Raw genomic sequence first — 19,410 nt, 5'->3', positions numbered from 1 at the left:
TGGAGATGGATGTAAACTATAACTGTGATCAACATTTTTGAAAACACTTGATTGCATTTGTCCCCATGTCTTTAGAATTTTTAAATCCAAAACCACATTATACAGCATATGTATCATCTCAATACTGCGGACCCCCTGGTAGACAGCTACGGCTATAGCCAATTTTTGTCAAATTTCAGCTGCCAACCTAACCCGCAGATCTGACTTCTAGTCCGAACCTGTCATTCAGGGCATCCAAATGGTGCTTAGAGCAGGACTTATCGCGTGATGTACCTTGGACCGGCTTGGATGACCTGCCACGAGAAACTGTTTAGTTCCATTGGCAAATTCTGATTGGAAATGGTTCTAAAGACCCAGTGAACTTCCAGTTCTTACATTTCCCAATAGATTTTCTACGTTTCACCCAGTTTCTCTACTCTTGTTCCGTTGGAATGCAGCATCTCTTGTTTGTTTAATGCTTACTCTTTCAGATTTCATTGACTCGCTTTAATTGCCCCATGAAACTCTGGGCCAGGTGCTTCATAAAGTAGCTTCTTCAGTGTCTTTAGTTTGCAGCTTGGATTGAAAACTGTTGGCATCTAAACCATTTTCATTTGAACAGGGCTGCAATTTTACATTTTCCCATGGTCATCTCTGAAATTGTTAAGAATTCGGCTACCTTATCAATAGGTTACGATGGCGGATCTCTGAATTGATAATAAAAGCCACTGAGGCTTACCTAGAATACCAGCAGTTTGCTTTTTTAACCTTTTTTAATGGATTGATATAAGTGAATATGGGTACTGTGACATGTTAGTTACGACTTGAAAAATTGAAAAAAATCGACAATATATTTCATGATCACCCTTCATTTAATCAGGTATTTTGTGACTCCTCTAAACCAATGTCACAACCTAGATTATGCTGTTTAAGGTCTCTTTATGTAACACTGAGTCGCTTTTCTCATTGATTTGGGTGAACCTCGTCGGTTTCCAGGTACATCGTAATAGCCTTTCACGCATTTCATGGTCCAGCCTTGTTTCCATGCAATTATAGTCATGTGATCAGCCTAACTATATTTTGCCGGGGCATACGTATCACAGTTTAGACCCCCATGACGGCCCTCGGTGCAAATCACTAAATTGCCGACGACATTTTTCCTTGTTTCTTAGGGTTTCCTTAATACATTTATATAGGTGGCTTGCTTTATTTGCAAAATTCCCACAGGCCGTTATTTCACGACAGACGCTCCCTAACTATATGTACAACATATAACAGAGTCAATAAGCATCAGCGGTGAGCATTTTATCATAATTATGACCTCAACTCTTTCTCTTTCTTCCTTTCTTCTTAAAGTTCTCTTCTCAAAGGGTCCGACAGCTTTTTCTGGCTGTGCTCATGTCATTGCGTATGCAACTCAAAAACCGTTTTAGATCTCATGTTTTTTGGAGAAAGTGCGCAAGGAGCAATATAAGTCCTATGGTAATGGATAATAGCGCTTTCATTTCGCTCTAAAGTAGAAATCTTCCCTTTGTACATTGCCCAGCTCTCCCCACCGAAGAGACTGGATTCAGTGGACTTCTCCTCAACATACAGGTAAAGTCTTCACCGCTTAGTTCCTAACATTATTTCAAGGTCGTAGGTCAATGGCTAGTGCAAATACTTACAAACTTAACAGAAAATGGAACACAATGAATTGCACAGATTAGATATGCATACGTAAGCCAGAATCTTCGATACGATTTCAAACTTAATTATATTGCTTCACCGGAGCTTTTATGTACATACCTCATGACAGCAGTGCACTAAACCAAAAGAAGTAGGCCCATAATGCGCTTTGTCCAACACACCACAGAGCAAATGCCCCTGACGGATCACCACCTATATACAATGCGTAAATGCAAATGATACACATTTACCCTACGTGTGATTTTGAGTTATGTCACCTTAAAACAAGAGAGGTATTAAACATTAGTGTTCTACTATAACGTCATTTTAATGTGGCACATGACACGACTAGGAATATTACTGCTTTCCTCTGGATGGGATGCCAAACCATTGCAAGGTTACGCCCAGCATTTCATCAGGCTTTCTTGATAATTCACGAGTGCCATTTATACCCCTGGGTGAGGGAGGCACTGTGAAAGTAAAGTGCTTTTCCCAATGGTCTCAAACCCTGGACCCCTTGACTTGCACAATGAAACAAGGCAAAAATAAGGCAGAAAGCAAAGCAACAAAATGGCCTCAGTGGCTTGTATTTTTGAGTAGCAAAATTTTAAATGCATTAAATGTTTTATTGGTCATAAAAAACACTTTATGTTATTTTCCTGTTCTGCACACTTCTTATGCAATCAGTGTAAAGCTCTAAAATTTCTAAAAATGAAAGCCAAAATACTATGAAAAAAATATTAATAGTGGAATAGTAAAACCCTTTCTTAACCAGTTTAAAACATAATTCAAGCCAACATTCACTCTTCGTTCATTCTTTTCCTTGCACCTATGTGCTCAGAAAAAATTGCATAATTTGTAAAATATCTATTTGTGTCTTATATTAACCCTTTAACTCCCAAGGTCGGACTGTTAATTCTCCCTCTAGCTACTATGCATTTCCTTGTAAATTGGTTATGAAAACTGGGTGTTCAATCAAGATAACAACTTCTACCTGATTTTGAGTATTCTCACTACCTGTTTGCTGGATAATAATTATTGTAACATAACATTCTTCTAACAATCTAACATTCTTACATGAACAGAAAGAATCATTACAGAATATAAAAACCAAAACATAAGTGTAGGATGCATCAAATATGGAGAATAAGAGTCCTTAGAAATATAAAAATTCATGGTGACATAATCAACTTAATTTGTTCAACTTATTTCAAAATTTACCTCTGCCTCAGACATCACATCTCCCTTCAATAGAGGTAATCCAAGAAATTGCTCTTTGGGCTTACCAGTGATCCAATTCTTCATTTCACAGTGTCCAAACAAACAGAGCATGTAAACATTACATCATCAGTTTTCATCAATAACAGTTAAGTTTACTGATTCAAAGCTACTCATAGTAATAGCAGCGTGGGTTAAAAAAGTTCTATAGACTAAGAATCCTAAACACAAATTTTGATTAAGTACATACTTTTCCAACTATCTTGGCTTTGCCTTGCATACTCAGTAGCTTTGCTTCCTCTGGAATGATGTTAAGCAAGACTGTAGAGATGACCTGTGAAACAGCCAAAAACAAATATTAGTAACTAAAAGCTCATTCTGCCTAACAACCATCATGTTTCTAAGGATATGAATTCTACTGGTTCTCATGATTATTCCATCAATTATTATTGACTCTTTGCATTCTTAACTCATTATGCTCCTATCACACCTAGTTTTCCCATTAACTTTAGTCCAGTCTTCTTTCCTAATAAACATTTCTCAATGAAAAGACCTAGATACATTTGCCAAACTCAATAAGCTCAAACTTACTGTACAAACCATTTGACCTAATAAACTAAATGCACTTCTAGAATGATGCTCAACACATAGTTTACAAAAATACTTAGGATCCCCATTACATACACCTAAGGAGACCATAGAAGAAGAAAGAAGGTAAATGTTATGATCCCTGAAATACACCACAGTTCAGCCTGAAGGGTCAAGAAAGTTACAGTTCTTTATATCAATACACACTGTCTTGCATTCATCCATTAACTCTGGTATGACCTTAAAAAAAAAACCTTTCATGTGCTTTGCCCTTACTCATTCCCACATTTGGGATTGATTGTGGCTAGTCTGCATTCTACAAAGTCATCTCAGAGTCTTTGCTTTGTTTCCACAATAGAAAACAGGTATTATTACTTAGAATAGAAATAGAATAGGTTTTATTGAAAAACAATACATAGCAGCCAAGGGCTGAATTGCATACCATTGAAATGCAAATAATAAAAGTACTAAACATATAATAATGCTATATAACAAAGTACTGTTAAGTTCGAAAAGCCACCTACGAGATCTAAAATTAATTTATACTGTATTTGCATTAAAACATGACTTAATAATAAAACTATTTCTTATACGTTTCGTGTTTATTTAAGGAATGTCAAAATTGCGTGTTCGTCAAAGCAAATATTTGCAAGCCTGATGTGAAGCCGGCAATAATGCTCATAACCTACTGTATGATCTGAGTCACTTATGATGTCATTGAAAAGTGTGGCACAAATATCACTATGATGGATGCTAAGCGGTGAATCTCCATGTGACTAAGAGCTTCATTGTAACTGAGGCCAGGGCACATGATTTTTAAAGCCCTCTTCTGGACTCGCTCTGGCTCATTAATTAAATACTTTAGGAGTGAATACACAGGGATTACATAAAAACATTGCCCTATTATGTACCATTTACCATAGTGCTTTCTTGCAAATTAAATGGGTTAATAAAAAACCTAAAGAGTGGACACAATCAAATGAAACACTGACCTGCTTTCCTGACCACAACTCACAAGGTTTGACAATGCAAGGCTTTAGCATCTTTATCTTACTGTTCTTAAAACTAACAGCACTATAAACAAGCTGCTGGTAATCTAACCTGAAAAACAATGAAAAAGATTTGCACAATATTAAACACTACCTAAGCAATAGCAAAGCAAATTTTGGCCTGTCTTGAATTTGAACACATGACCTCTGCGATACCAGCGCAATGCTGGTGCATGAAAAAGTACAGATGCAGGAAATGTAACAACAACTAAAGAGCATTAGTTTTCATAACTTCAGTAAAGTTAGATATATCATTATGTTGCAAGCCTACATATTTGACTGCATTCAGTAAAACAGAAACTACATGTAAATCAAATTAAAGCTCACAAACAAAGTGTCAGAACTGCAAGGCAATACAACCTGAAGCACAGAAAATGTGAAAGATCAAGTGACAATTAAGTTTAGTGACTGACTGGTTAAAATGGTTCCACAATTTCCAGACCAACTTCATGTAGCATAATGAGGCAAAATTGTATAATTTTCAATACTCAGTGGTGCACATTCTAGGTATGGATACCAGCCAAGAAAACTGGGTCTAGTTTTTAAAAAAAGTCAAAAGATAAAGTTTAGGAGAGGGAATTTGTGAAAAGACAAATTAACTACAATATGAGCCATTCAAATGGAGTCCCATTCCACAACTAAAAGCCTTTCCTGGTAGATATTGATGAGAGCATGGCAATCATTAACTGAAAATGTGGTTCACCTTTTTAATTGCTACAAGGAAAGTTTACCTGGAATAATACTTGACTTTACATACTGGACAAAATTTCTGTCTCCAATCATTTTGAATCAGAGCTAGCTATTAAGAATTTTCTCAAAAGATTACTGACAACACCTGCATCAGCTTTTAATGTTCAATTTGTTCCAACAACCAAAGTTCAGGTTGTAAGAAGGATATGGGAAGGGGTTTTCTGTCTTTGTATCCTTTGATGTTTGTCTTGTATGTACCCCATGACTCAGTCACCTGTTAAACATGCGTCCTCGGACAGTCATTCTCACTCCAGCCACCATGTGATCCTGAATTAGTCCATTAAGTGGTGTGCCATCTTTAGGAACCAAGTATTGAAAATTTGTGCTGGCTGAACAAATCAAATCCAAAGGTACCAAGTAAACCAAAGTAATAACTTTTCATTTTCAGGTACCTAGCCAACCACGCCCTTAAATAATACCCTTGTCTAGGATTTATACAAAAATTCCCTGTCAGCTAAATATCATGGGTGCTAAGGCAAACGTTTTGGCATGCTCTACTTCTTTTTCACCTCACCAGTTAAACTTGTCTTGCTAGAAAAATTGGTTCAAGACACCTGGTTTAACAGATAAAATGTTTCAACTGATTAAAATGACCTAACCACGTAAAATAGCCTTGCTGAATAAATGGCCCAACCAGCTAAAATGGTTTAACTAACTAAATGGTCCATTCTGTAAAAACCATCTACCTAGATAAAAATTAATTATCTAAATGATTAAAATGGTTCCACCAGAGAAATGTTTCAGCTGATTAAGAAGACCCAACCACTTAAAATGGTCTTGCTACAGTCCACAACAAAATTGTTGACAAATTGATCTAATCAACCCTCTATTACTTCAATTTTATCTTTATTGCCCTTGTTAAATTAATTTATTCAACCCTCATCCCCCTCAAAACAATGTTGTATCATGAATCCATAACCTTTTAGCAAACATTGAAGGGGGATGGGGTGGTTGTGAATGATTTATACTGTGGTTGAAACAGGAGTGTTAGTCTCCACACATTAAATAAAACTCTTCAAGCATGTGTCAACTAATTTTGACACTGATTGTAAATAAATTGTTCCAACCAGCTAAAATGGTCTAAATTAGCCATCTAAATGAACTGGATAAAATGCTCTAACTGGATAAAATGGTCAAACAGGTTGAAATGATGTAAATAGATAGAAAAAGGTCTGACCAAACAAAATGCTTCAACTCCTCAAATTATTTCAACCAGTGAAAATAAAACAGTATAACCAGATACACTGACGCAACCACACAAAATGATGCAACTGGCTAAAAAATGGTCTAACCAGATAAAAATTAATGCTTCCACCAGTAAGAATAATAACTAGAGAAAATGGTCCAACCACTAAAATGTCCCAACTGCTTAAATGATCTTACTTGATAAAATGCTCTGAACAAAACAAAACAAAAAGATTCAACCAGTGACAAATTCTCTGGGGATTTACCCAGGTACGAGATTATAACACACTACTTTATAAACTTTCAATTGAAAACATGTTTTTGTAAATAACTCGTATGCTTTGCAAGATTGAGGTACATTTCTTTTAAGAAAATGTTAGGAAAAATGCATGTCTTCAATTTGGTTGAGAAAAAGACAAAGACTTTTTTTATGCCTCTGAATGTGAGAAGTAACCTTAAAATGATCCAGCCGGATAAAATGGCCAAACAATAAAAATGGTCCAAGCAGTTAACATGGTCTTGGTAGAGGAAATAGTCTGAGTGGTTAAAATAGTCCCATTGGTTAAACTGGTCTAACTATCAGTTAAAATGTTCTACCTAAGTATGTATAATGGTCCAACTGGTGTTGATGGTCTAACTAATAGGTATAAAATGGTCCAACCAGTTTAATTGGTCTCACTAAATTAAATGGTCTGCCGTGTTAAAATAGTCTAGCTTTATAAAATGTTCTACCAGGTGTAAATGGTCTAACTTGATAAAACAGTCCACCAGGCTAAAATAGTCTAGCTAAATGTAATGGTCCACACAACGAAAATGGCCCAACTAGATAACAATATTGGTCTGACCAGATAAAATGGTCCAAGTGGTTAGGCCAACCTAACAAGAGAAAATGGACTCACTAGTCCAAATGGTCTAGCTAGATGAAATGGTCCAAACTAGCCTAACTCATTGTCTGTACAAGTCTGTGGGGCAACTTCTAAAAATTATGCATGCTTTCCCAGGTTTGGTGGCCTCTAAAAGGCATGCTTTTTGATCACACATATCGTGTCAATCAGTTTAAAGGTCTCGTAATAAAGAAGGATCAACACCATTCAAGAACAAGAAACAAAAGGTCAAAGGGATACAGGTTATAAAGTTGACGTGTTGATCACATTCAACAACTCAGTCACAAACCTATGTTGTAGGCTTCAGCCCTAGCCAATTCATTTTGAGGAAAATGAGCATTCATCTCATCACCATCAAAATCAGCATTATAAGACTTGCAATTGGCATAATGGAGACGAATGGTCTTTTCCCCAGGAAGTACACGAGCCTCAAAGCAATAAAAAAAGTAAAGAGTTAGCTTTATCTACAGATAAACTGCTATTGGCCCTTAACAGTGACTAAAACTGTGCTTTTTCTTTACAGGTGGGGGAACTATTACCAACTGAGTCACAAACCAACCTGTGAAGATTGAGGAGAAATTTTTGGTAGGGTCCTTGTTCACTTAGAGGGATTTAATGACTAATAGTACAAAAAATGAATAAAGTTTCACTAGTGGATCAGAAGTCATACATAATTTTATTTAAATTACTGCTTTAACCTTTAATATAGTTACTGATAATTTAATATCACTTACTTGTAAGTTTACTATTTGTTTTTAGTAAAGAATAGTTTCATTTTCTCACCTTGTGTGCCATCATACTTGGCCTATGAAGTGAAGGCTGTCTGTTAAGCAACAAAACATCTCCATTCTGAAGGTGTCGATAGACCTGTGGATGACCATAATACATTTTATAAGTACTATCATCTTTATAAAACTTTGAAGGATTCTCTTTCATTGTGTTCATCTTTAATTCTACTCTCTTCTCCCTCAAAATGCCCTCTTGTTTCTTTGGATCAAAAAAATGAAAAAGTAAAATGCTGCAGCTTGCCACTTGACCACTGAGTCACTAGTTTGGTGAGTTTCATAGAAATTTAGTCATCAAAATCTTTCCTGCTTGCCTTAGATAACAACATAGCTGCAGCCTAGAGGGTCACTCAGTATGGTGTTTTTTGTTTGCAACATTGTTTGCCCACTTCATAGCAGTGACTAGATTTCACCACCATTTTCTCAGTGACCACGTTTACTTAATATCCAAATTATAAATCCTAGTCCTCACTGTCCTAAATCTGAATGACTCCCCTCCAACATTTTATAACTTTGCAAAGTAACTACTTAAATTCTTATAAATATGTTAGTCCTACCTAGATTTAGATTTCCTTTTCATTTCTGTTGCATTATATTTTAGCACCAAATGTTTAAATAAGTCCTTTACAAGTAACAGTTCTTCTATGAAAGATATCTATATACACTTGCTTGGGTTTATATACACAGTCATACGAGTGTGCACTTTTATGGAAAAGGATTCCATATAAAAATAGAACTGAACACATGAAACCCTCAGATTAAGTCAACAGTCATCAACAATCAAAGGTCCTTTCTACAAAGCATGGGTAAACAGTCAGCTAAAGCAAAAAGAGAATTTACTTAAGGAAATCGTTCTTCCTTAACAATCAAAAATAAGCATAATAGTTGGGGTTTGTGTCATTTCGAAGAGTGTAAAGCTCAGTTACAGTGTTAGTAATATTTGAACCAAAAAGAGAAAATCAGGCCACTTTGCATAGATGTACACTAATGTGAAATTAACCCCTACTGACGTAACCACCCCTGGTAGAACAGCAGTCCAGATCATACTTAGATGGAACCCTATGTAGGATTAAGAAACTTTCCTGGTACAATCATCTTTGCAATTTTCAAGCTTGTGTTTTAAAAATGAGAAAGGTGCACAACTTTACCTTCTTACAACGGCAAACTGATGTCCTTATGTTGGTTGATGGTGTAAGCAGGCGCTTTGCAATTGCCTGTCTTTGGTTGGGATCAGTTTTACTTAGAAGGGTTATTTTGCCATCTTCATTTTCAACAAAGCTTGCCCTGTTGAAACAGGAAAAAAAGACAGCAGAGTTCAAAAGACAGTGCTTTCTTAACAAACTGAGACCTACCTAGAAGGTGCAGTACATGCATATACTGCTACATTAACTAAATGAAATTAATTTCTGCACAATGGCCTTGTATGCAGCTATGAGACAAGTTGTTAGTATCACTTGAAAAACATAAATGGTATATTTAACTTGACAAATATTAATTTTTAAAGCATTTTGTGAAATTCAACCGCCTTATCATTGCTGAAGATATCTCTAGCACTACACTCTACAACAAAGGAACTCTTTCATACCATAAAAGGACCTTTACTAGTAAGATAGCAGTCACCAAAACATGAAAATAGCCATCATAAATATTTTATCCATTCCTGTCTGAGTAAGGCCTATAACCCAAGCACTACCACCAGTCATTGAAAGTATCATGTAAACATAATTATCTTGTGTTTAATTATCAAAACTGTTTTACACAATGATGGGTTATAAAAAGGGGCAGTCTCAGTAGCCTTTTGAGAGCCTTAAATTGTAAGATTCAGAACAAAACTATTGACTAGAAATGAGATGTTTTGTTTTTGTGTGAGAAAAAGAACAGAAGCACAAAGAGAAAGGTAGTTACTAAAATGTGGAACAACCCAAAACCATCCAAAACCACCCAAAACAAAAAAGGTCATGCAAAGGCCTGGGCAAGTAGGCTTGGCTACTGAGTTGAGCCTGGTTTCTAAGCAATTTCAGAAAGTGATCCCCAAAAAATTTTTTGCTCCACGTGTTTTTGTCCTTGGAGTGATGTAGAATGGCGACCACATTTTTTTTTGTTTTTTTTGTTTTTAATATACTCTAGTGAGCAGCACACAGCAACAGATCTTGCCAATTTCTTTATTTTCTCCTACCAGTTTCGTCTGATAACACAGACTTTATCAGGGAGTTTGAACAAGATAGTGAAGGAACTTATTTTATACCTAATAATTGTAGGACAAATCACATTCCAACAAGGGTGTGAACAGCGAAAAAAAAACACCCTAAAAACATTACGTGCAGGATATGACTAAAATCCTGCGTGACGCTAAAAATGTGCAATGTTTAATTTTAGAATGAGGATTAAATCCGTGAGCCCCAAAATTAAACATTCTCATTCTAAAATTAAACATTGCACATTTTTAGCGTCTCGCAGGATTTTAGTCATATCTTGCACGTAATGTTTTTAGGGTGTTTTTTTGCTGTTCACACCCTTATTGGAACGTGATTTGTACTACAATGAATAGGTATAAAATAAGTTCCTTCACTATCTTGTTCAAACTCCCTGACGAAGTCTGCGTTATCAGACGAAACCGGTAGGAGAAAATAAAGAAGTTGGCAAGATCTGTTGCTGTGTGCTGCTCACTAGAGTATGTTTAAAAAATTAAAAAAATAAAAAATGGACAACCTTTTTTGTTGTTGGTGGGTTTGAAATGGCTAGTTATGGACGAGAGGCTGTGATTTTACTTGATATTAGCTAAGGCCTTTTAACCAGTGTGGCGGTCCTCTTTTGGTGGCAGTGATGTTATTTCAAGTAGATCCTCTAGAGCTAGTTTTTTTCCAAAACAACGAGCTCTCCCTTCATCAGAAACAAAAATACCGTAACAGCTCGCCCTTCCTCCCCCCCCTCCAATAAGTCCCCCTCATGCCTATTAGAGCCTTTACTGTAGTTGAAAGTGACACCAACCTTATCCACTTAAAGTTCTCTTCGTTTACCAATCATACTGAACATTTTTTATATCCCTGGTACGATCAGATAAATGGATGTTAACAGGAACTTTAACAACTGAGAACACAAGAATCATCCGCGTAGTAAACGCAAACTCAAATTTTAACACCAGGAAAATGAAAAACGTTTTGCGACCTAAGGCAAGTAAGTATCTTAGTGTTTTTATGGTTGCATTTTATGTCTTCTACTCCAATGTCAATGTTATGTTGACGTGCTTAATACCCTGCAAGCAGAGGTTTTTTCTACTCTACGAGGAAAAGGACAACTTTCCTTTTACTTGTCGCATGGAAGGGAGTAGAAAAAAACCTCTGCTGCAGGGTACGTGCTAAAATACTACGTTGAATACATGTTCAAGACACGTTTTTAATGAGGTGCACTTCTTGCGATTGTGCTGCAATCCAGCGAGCCCTTCGGAAAAAACACGTCACTGACTAGGGCAGAAGTTGCAAGACACAATTCACTGAATTGAATTCAGAAAGCACGTATTTGATTTCTGAAATTGCTTAGAAACCAGGCTCAACTCAGTAGCCAAGCTTACTTGCCCAGGCCTTTGTGTGCTTGCTGACCCTTTTCGTTTTGGGTGGTTTTTGGGTGGTTGTGGGTGGTTTTGGGTTGTTTTTGGGTGGTTGTGGGTGGTTTTGGGTGGTTCCATGTTTTAGTAACTACCCAAAGAGAAAACCAATGACCAACTCTCCCTGTAAATAGTTTACAGCTTTTCAAGTGTCATCACTGAAAAGTTAATTTTACATAACATGTCCAAGCAGCAAAATTTTGCAGACTTTGCAGTTTAGAGCATACAGTCTAGATCCTAACCCAGGATGTTGAAGAGGACCATTAATGACAGCCTGTCTTAGCTGCTTTACATTCCAGTGAGTTACAGGTTGTGGGTATGTCAGCTTCAAAGCAAATACCTAGCAAGGGCAAAAAGACAGTACAGTTAAACATAATTAAATAATTATTTTTTTACTGGTTGTCTGAATGTTGCTTTATTCCCAGTCATCTGTGGAAAACAAAACAACTTTAAAACACCTTTGCAAATTAGTTTTTTCACTCCCTGGAGTAACCAAAATTGAATTCCAGTTCTAACAGTATCATTTGATTCCATAGACCAAATTCACAGTTAGTTTTCAGTTATTACAGAGCTGAAGTACATCAACAACTTCAAGTTGAGAGTTTTTATTCTTGGTGCTTACTATGAATAAGTTTTTGTCTACACCGTTTGGTTGATACCAAAACAAAGACTTTCAGTTTATGTGTTGATTTCAAAAAACATCAAAATTAGTTAAATTCTTCTTTCTGCCACCGTTTACATCTCAAAAGTGTCTTTGATACATTTTTTAGATGTATATTTAAAGGAATGACAGATGATCCATTGTGAAAAAGGAAATTTTTAATGGTTTAAGTTTCTGCTTGTTTTTGAATTCTACAATTACATTTGAAAGAGGAAAACTTCAAACAAAAAAACATAATTAATCAGTCACACAAAACAACCTCTTATTACCTCTGGGATTCCAATCTCATCCACATTCAGGAATGGATCAGGTGAAATCACCGATCTGCAAGCATAGTCCACCCTCTTTCCCATCATGTGCTTTCTAAACAAACCCTCTTTCTTTTCCAGTATCTGTAACAACAGTTAAGATCATTCATTAAAAAGGTAAACATAATCCATCCATCCAATCAAGTACAATTATTCCATGGGCACATGTTAGATATGAGATAGTAAATAGCCAATGATGCATGTAGTACCAACTTGGCTTTTGCCAATCTTGTACTCAACAAGAACAAATGGCCCATTTGTTCTTGAAAAACTGTTTTATCAAATTTTTCCACTATTTGGTATCGCTGTGGGGTGTTACTAAATTAGTTTAGCTCTCAAATTTAAGCGACTAGAAAGCCAATGTTACTTCTGACCACCAATACAGCAAAACTTGAATCACATGACATGTGATGGGCATGATATAATAAAAGTGTGTTAGAGTTTATCAACAAGTGAAAAAATCGTGCACAGTTTGTTCTCTTTTTTTGTCTAACTGGAACCAAGCAAACCAAGTGATCTTGGACAACTTTCGTTGAAATATCCTGAACTCAATTTAGCACTCTTAGTGTACAAGTTACAAACTTACTAGCTTAAAGACAAACATTCCATTAAGTTCACAAACTTCAAACTTATCTTGGAGTGTTGCACACATTTGCAAATGTTTTGCTGTGTGGTAGCAAATGGAAGAAATCAATCTTAAGGCTACTCAAAAAGACTCCAAAGGTGAGCTTCGAGGCAAAAAGCTAAGTTTTCTTTGTGCTGCCATAATTTACATTGAGTTTGGGAATATTGTGTTGTTAAGGTGATTCCTCAATATTGCATTGCATATTTGTACTGCACACAAAAATCACATAATCGAGCGATTAAGCACAAGCACATTCAAAGAACACAGTACTGTTTTTCAATCAGTGGACCAGGTAAAAGGTGTGATGGTCTTGAGCTCTTGAATGGGCTCAGTGACCTATATCTTTTGTTGCATAATTTTGATGTACAAATTATTTCCTTTAAATTGGAGAAATTAAAAAAAAAATTATCCAAGGGGAAAAAAGATATAGTTAAAAAGTGTGCATGAAGTCCATTATTCTATGATGTAAATTATGACTTTGAAGGCAACAACTTGAGTAAAGTTTCAAGTCAATGTCATTTAAAATTGTCTAATGTTTTCACAAATTTCATATCAAATTGTTCCATACAATCAAGACTTTCTACCTATCAAATTTTTTTCAAGTGTTACTTTGCTTCCAGCTACCGCAAAATGTACCTTGAACCGATGAAATGATGCACGTGATTAGTGCCAGAAGCAGGCATAAATGGGGTAAGATTGACCTATTATAACTCTTAAACAAGCAAGTGATCTATCTTTTTTATTATATTTTCCAAAACAAACAGTGGTAGGGAACATTTAAGGAAAGTTTAAAAAAATTTGTTCTATAACTTCTTTTTCTGAGGAATCACCTTAACCAATATTATTCAGCATTTTTACTTTTAGTTTTGAGCTCCAAATGGTCTACCTCAATGAGAATGCAACAGAAAAACACTCTTAAAAGGTTTAAAACCTTGCAAAGTAAAACTGCACATATTGAGTTATGTATGCACAGCTGTGCAATAAACACCATTTGACTAGTACATGTATCTATTTCCAATGAATAGAAGTGTTTGTTTCTGCCAAAAGTAAATTTAGCATAGCAGCACTTGGATGAATCATTATCCAAAGGCATATAAGGTGATTTACTACACAAGTTGAGTAATAAAACCAAAAATAAATTACAGGAAGTTGACTCATCTTGCAAGACCACAGCAACCATTAAAACTGTGCTGCCAAGGTTTCATTCCCATAAAGAAATGAGAGTAGCTGGAGTGGATTATATTTCTGCAGACCTGCCTCTCAAATTTTATCCCCAAAAAGCAAAATGGCCTTGAGGAATATGGCCTTGAGACAAGTATGCACATGGCAGATTTAGGCAAGACTTCTTCACATTCACTTCTTAGGTGTCCTCAGCATGATCTCATTGATAAGTAAGTCCATGTGTTGTGCTTGTTTGTTAACTTTTTAAAAATCTTTATAAGTAAAATATAAAAAGTATGACAGAAATACAATTCATGCATGTGTAACTTTGCTGTACATGAATACAGTTTGGTTTATTCTATTGAGTGCAATTTTATATGCATATGTACGCAGTTCAAGACATGTATGTAACAGTCAAATTGATATACGTACTGCGTCAAAACTGGGATGCCATTCGATTTATTTCGGTAAGTTTCAATTATACAGTAAAATTATACTCCGGAACATGTTTTTACACCAGTTAAGAGGAAAGAGATAAGTTGATGACTCAATTCATAACACAACTGAGGCTTTAATTGAACTGGTGAAATGAATACAAAACGAGTGGGCTTACAGACTAAAGTAGAACCTTCATGCCTATAACTAATGCACTGCTGTCCGGTGCTGGCGTTAGGTATTACCTAACCTGATTATTTAACAATGGCTTGCATCATCTGGCTACTTCTGCAAGGTACACACTTACTGCACTTTATCAGGCAGCAGTCCTTATAAAAGAGTGGTACCAGAGGATTTTCAAAGACAATTAGCCAATCAGATGTAGTATCCCTAGCACTGTTTAGATTTTCCTCCTCCTCTCCTTCTCAAGTCCTGAATTACCCTTCCCTTCCTGTTTGTGCAGGCCCAGGTTGCACAGTTATAAGTCTTCCTTTGACACAACAAAACTATATTCAGACTCATCAGAAGATCATTAATGGGCAGTTCTTCTTAGGCTAGAAAAAGGAATTTGGACAAGGCATTTCAAGGGCACTATAAAGGTACATTTGCAGTGTTTACAAGAAATAAAATTACACTGTAAACTGCAATAAACACTCCTTTCTTCTTCTCTTTCTGCTATGTTTGTTGTCTGGATGTATAACAAAGTATGTCTGGTCCCTTGGTGAAACAGTTAGTCTTGTTTTCTGGCAAGTCCCAATGTTCAACAAAACAAATCAAGGAAAATATTGAGACTCTTGACAAAATAAAACTGTTTCCGGCTTCCAGGAGTAGACATAAAATGTAAAATATCAGAGTTGTTACTGTTCTGATTAGAAGCTTACCTGTCTGATTCCTGGGAATTTAAGGTGTGATACCTTATCCAAATCACTGTCAATATAGCAGTTGATATCAGTTTGTAGCATTAGCCAAGCACTGTGAAGTCTTTCAGTGGCAGTCTTACCAGGTACAGTAGCTGGAGCATTCTTACCCTTAGAATTGAGATTTAACAATATCAATATTCTAAGTGAAAATGTGAAACCAATTCATAAATACCAAATCACAAAGTGGGCTATTTCAGGGCTGATAACCCTAATCATTCAACCAGACTGTATTACTTCTAGTCCTACCAGGGCTGATATTTCCCTTATAAATTTATTTTGTTATTTATATATTTATTTTTGTTATTATTGTCATTTGTCCTCTCTCTGATAAGTCTCCTTGCACTCACAATTACACATATAAATGATGCATGACATATATATTGTAAATTTATTAGTGCATGTGATTTAATGTTTTTTGTTTAGTGTAAAGTTAACCAGGCATTGTTAATAACTTATTGTGCTCCATGCACTGCCATTACCATCATCATCATTTGTATTTTGAGTGCTGTAAAATAGCAAATTAAATTTAACTACTGTCAGTATTGTAGATGTACTGTTTCATTATGTAGGGCTTGGTAGTGCAAGTAACAAAAATTAATTCATAAAGATGTCGGGAAAAAAATCCAATTATTCAGTAGTTGAAAAAAATCATTAACATACAAAAACTTTCTTTCTCCTTTCTAATTGTGCATCCTTATCATCAGGTAGAGGATTGTTCAAATCCTGGAGGCAGCTTCTGACAAGTACACAGTCTTCCATGATCTTCTTTAGGTTTTTTGTTTGTGGATTCTCAAAATGTTTATCATCGAACTTTGAAAGCTGCATATTGTAATGTAAAAAAAGTAAATAAAAAAAATTAAAAAAAAGTGTGTCAAAATACATTTTAACTCATCAGTGTTATCACAGTACAGGTGTATACCAATCATGCTGTTAGGTCTAACATATGACTGGGTTTATAGAACATTTTTGTGATACAGCAGATACTATGCTGTGAATCATATGAACATGGTTTAGATTGCAACTCTGGAAAATATGGAGAATACAGATTTTCACAATTTGCACTTCCATTAGTAAAACAAGTAATTGACCTATGACAAACACTTATTGAATACACTTAGATAACAGTTGCTCAGTCCTTTGAAGGACAAAGAAAGCTTTTCAGCTAGAAACTTCAGGAGAAGAAACTTCAGGAGAAGAAACTGCAGGAGAACATACTTACAGGTCTAAACCTTGATGGTGCAACTGGAAGGATCTCTATAAAGAACATATCTGCAGAACACCACCTCTGTTTGGCTGTTGGAGATGGATATGCTCCATAAAGAATGCTAAGAAATACACCATGTTTTTCCCAAACTTTAAAAATTTGTTTTTGAACTTCAACTGGAGTTAAGTAAGTTTGAACCATCAGTTTCTTAATATTGGTATCTCTTCTTTTAGCTGGATCATCAACTGAATCAACTGTGTACTCTAAAAACAGGAAAAAAACATTAGTTGGTAGACTGACCATAAGGAGCAGACTGAGGTATTTGTAGACCAAATCCAGATTTTTTTACACCCCAAAACATCTAACCAATAAACGTTTTGTTCACCTATAGCATCAATGATAATCAATAGTCTTAGCCTAATAACTCAAGAGCACTGTATGATATTGATGTATTTTACACTATTAAATCATTTAATACAAGTTAATGTAAAAGACAAGTGCATTGCCCTTTTCAAACCAAACTATTGCAGAAAAGAAAGTTCAGTTGTGAGTTGAAATACTGGTAAAGAGAAACCTCTTTGATTCAAATTCCTGGACAGTACAAGAATGAAACAAAATCAACAACCACTAAAAAACACACAAAAAATATTTTGACTCTGTTACCTCTCTTGTCAGTATTTTCAACTGAGTCATTTGTCACTGAAAGTGAATCATGTTGAGCCAAGTGTGCATTAGCCAACTGAGTGTTAACCCATTTATTTGCCTCTTTCAAGGACAAACCCTTCATAAATACACGACTGTGGTATTCACTTCTAACATCCCGAGAAGGTGCTTCACATCCTGGACAAGAACGTTTTTTTTTACCCATATGAGCATACATAAACTCTTTGATAATTCTATGCCTGCAATCTGTGACATTTTTAGCAGTTGATTCTCTTCTGGCTCCTTTCTTGTCTATATTGTTGAACTCCTTCCTTAAATATTCATCCACAGCTGCTATGCACATTTTATCTTCAGGCAGACTGTGCTGCTTGTAATCAGAGGAGTCAGGATTATTAAGAGAACCAAAGGCCATTTGTGAAAGCTCTTCAGCAACTGTGATTAACCCATAATCTAACACTTTCATCTGGCTGCAAGACACACCAAATGTAGTAACAAGTTATTTTAAGTGCCTCAAGTGAATATTAACAATTGTTTGTATAGAGAAAGGTTGTGACATTGCCACAATTTTCTTCCCCCTTATAATTTTTGGACTGACACCAGATAAAAAGGAGTGTAGAAAACAACAACAACAAAAAAATCCTTATCTTCAACTGACACATATTTATCATTACTGTATAAACACCAGTGAAATACAAGGAGCTTTGCGTGAAAATGTGGTATCTCCACCCATAAAAATATCATGTTATCTCCACACATGAAAATAACATTGCTACTTTGTTTGCCCAATAAATTGTGCAAATGTGAAATGGTTTGGTTTTTCATTGGTGTGTAAATAATAAATAGAATATTACATGGGCACTTGGAGATACAAAATTTTTATCTCCATAGGACCATGTATTATCTTCTTTATTCGATTTTAACGTTGATAGAACGCTAATAGTCAGATTAGAGGAACAATCATCTCAACAATAATGAAGATTTGTTTCTTTGCAGAAAGCATCAAACTCGTGGTTAGGGTAGGCCTTTACCAGGGTCCTAATGGAACAAACAAAAATTTTTTTTTGAGGTCAAGTACCTCACCCCCACGGGTAAAAAATGTCAATACTGTGTTTAATTCATGTACTGGAAACTTCATCTTTGCTCTACAAGTGGACTATGATGCTATGAAAAAGATTAACAGGCATCACGTTGAAATATAAATGAAAAAAGTTCCTAAAGGAAATTTTTACCTATAAAAAGCTGATTAAATATAAACTCCATGTGACTTACCTTATGAAGACATGCATAACAGCTCTTGAAAATAAAAGATCTCCGCACCTGAAACATGACGACCGCAAAATCGCCAATAACTCTTTGAAGAATAAAGGATGATACACTGGTAACGGAAGCTCAACATGACCAAAATGTCCAGGACAGTAAATGTAGTTCTGTGCACATGTTCCACACAAGTCATCTTTATCAGTCGGACCTAATGCTGGGTCATAAAGACCTCCAAAATTCGGATGTAACAACGCATCAAACGTTTCAGGATTCGTTAAATTTTTAACACTTATTTTTTTTGTTTCATCTGGTGTATACAAAGCTAGTCTTAGACCTTCCAAATGATGGTAAGGAACTGCATTTGACCCAAACATTGTCAGTGTTTACGCCGCTCATCCACGTGTGGGGACACTTCATTTCAGAGTACATGAACAAGGAGATATTGGACTATTACCCGCTAGGAATT

General features: G+C 35.7%; 1 protein-coding gene across 2 annotated transcripts in view; it reads right to left on the bottom strand.

Moving 5' to 3' along the window:
* Positions 1-19,360, bottom strand: part of LOC111327178 (DNA-directed RNA polymerase I subunit RPA1) — a 47,597-nt gene extending 28,237 nt beyond the window's left edge. For both annotated transcript variants that reach the window (XM_088738084.1, XM_022931297.2), the window contains exons 1-15: positions 18,954-19,360; positions 17,685-18,151; positions 17,037-17,284; positions 16,478-16,636; positions 15,779-15,925; positions 12,638-12,760; positions 11,950-12,047; positions 9,255-9,390; positions 8,105-8,188; positions 7,611-7,749; positions 5,467-5,581; positions 4,446-4,554; positions 3,116-3,199; positions 2,869-2,946; positions 1,768-1,860 (exon numbers count right to left, since the gene is read on the bottom strand). In XM_088738084.1, coding sequence (XP_088594210.1) covers positions 1,768-1,860; positions 2,869-2,946; positions 3,116-3,199; positions 4,446-4,554; positions 5,467-5,581; positions 7,611-7,749; positions 8,105-8,188; positions 9,255-9,390; positions 11,950-12,047; positions 12,638-12,760; positions 15,779-15,925; positions 16,478-16,636; positions 17,037-17,284; positions 17,685-18,151; positions 18,954-19,318 — 2,445 coding nt within the window. In that variant the 5' untranslated portion in view covers positions 19,319-19,360. The remainder of the gene's footprint in view (positions 1-1,767; positions 1,861-2,868; positions 2,947-3,115; positions 3,200-4,445; positions 4,555-5,466; positions 5,582-7,610; positions 7,750-8,104; positions 8,189-9,254; positions 9,391-11,949; positions 12,048-12,637; positions 12,761-15,778; positions 15,926-16,477; positions 16,637-17,036; positions 17,285-17,684; positions 18,152-18,953) is intronic.
* Between the last annotated feature and the right edge of the window lie 50 nt (positions 19,361-19,410).

Source organism: Stylophora pistillata, chromosome 11, assembly GCF_964205215.1.
Source record: "Stylophora pistillata chromosome 11, jaStyPist1.2, whole genome shotgun sequence".
Classification (NCBI taxonomy): domain Eukaryota; kingdom Metazoa; phylum Cnidaria; class Anthozoa; order Scleractinia; family Pocilloporidae; genus Stylophora; species Stylophora pistillata.
Note: the sequence above shows the minus strand (reverse complement) of the source record. Positions and strands in the feature narration are given on the sequence as shown.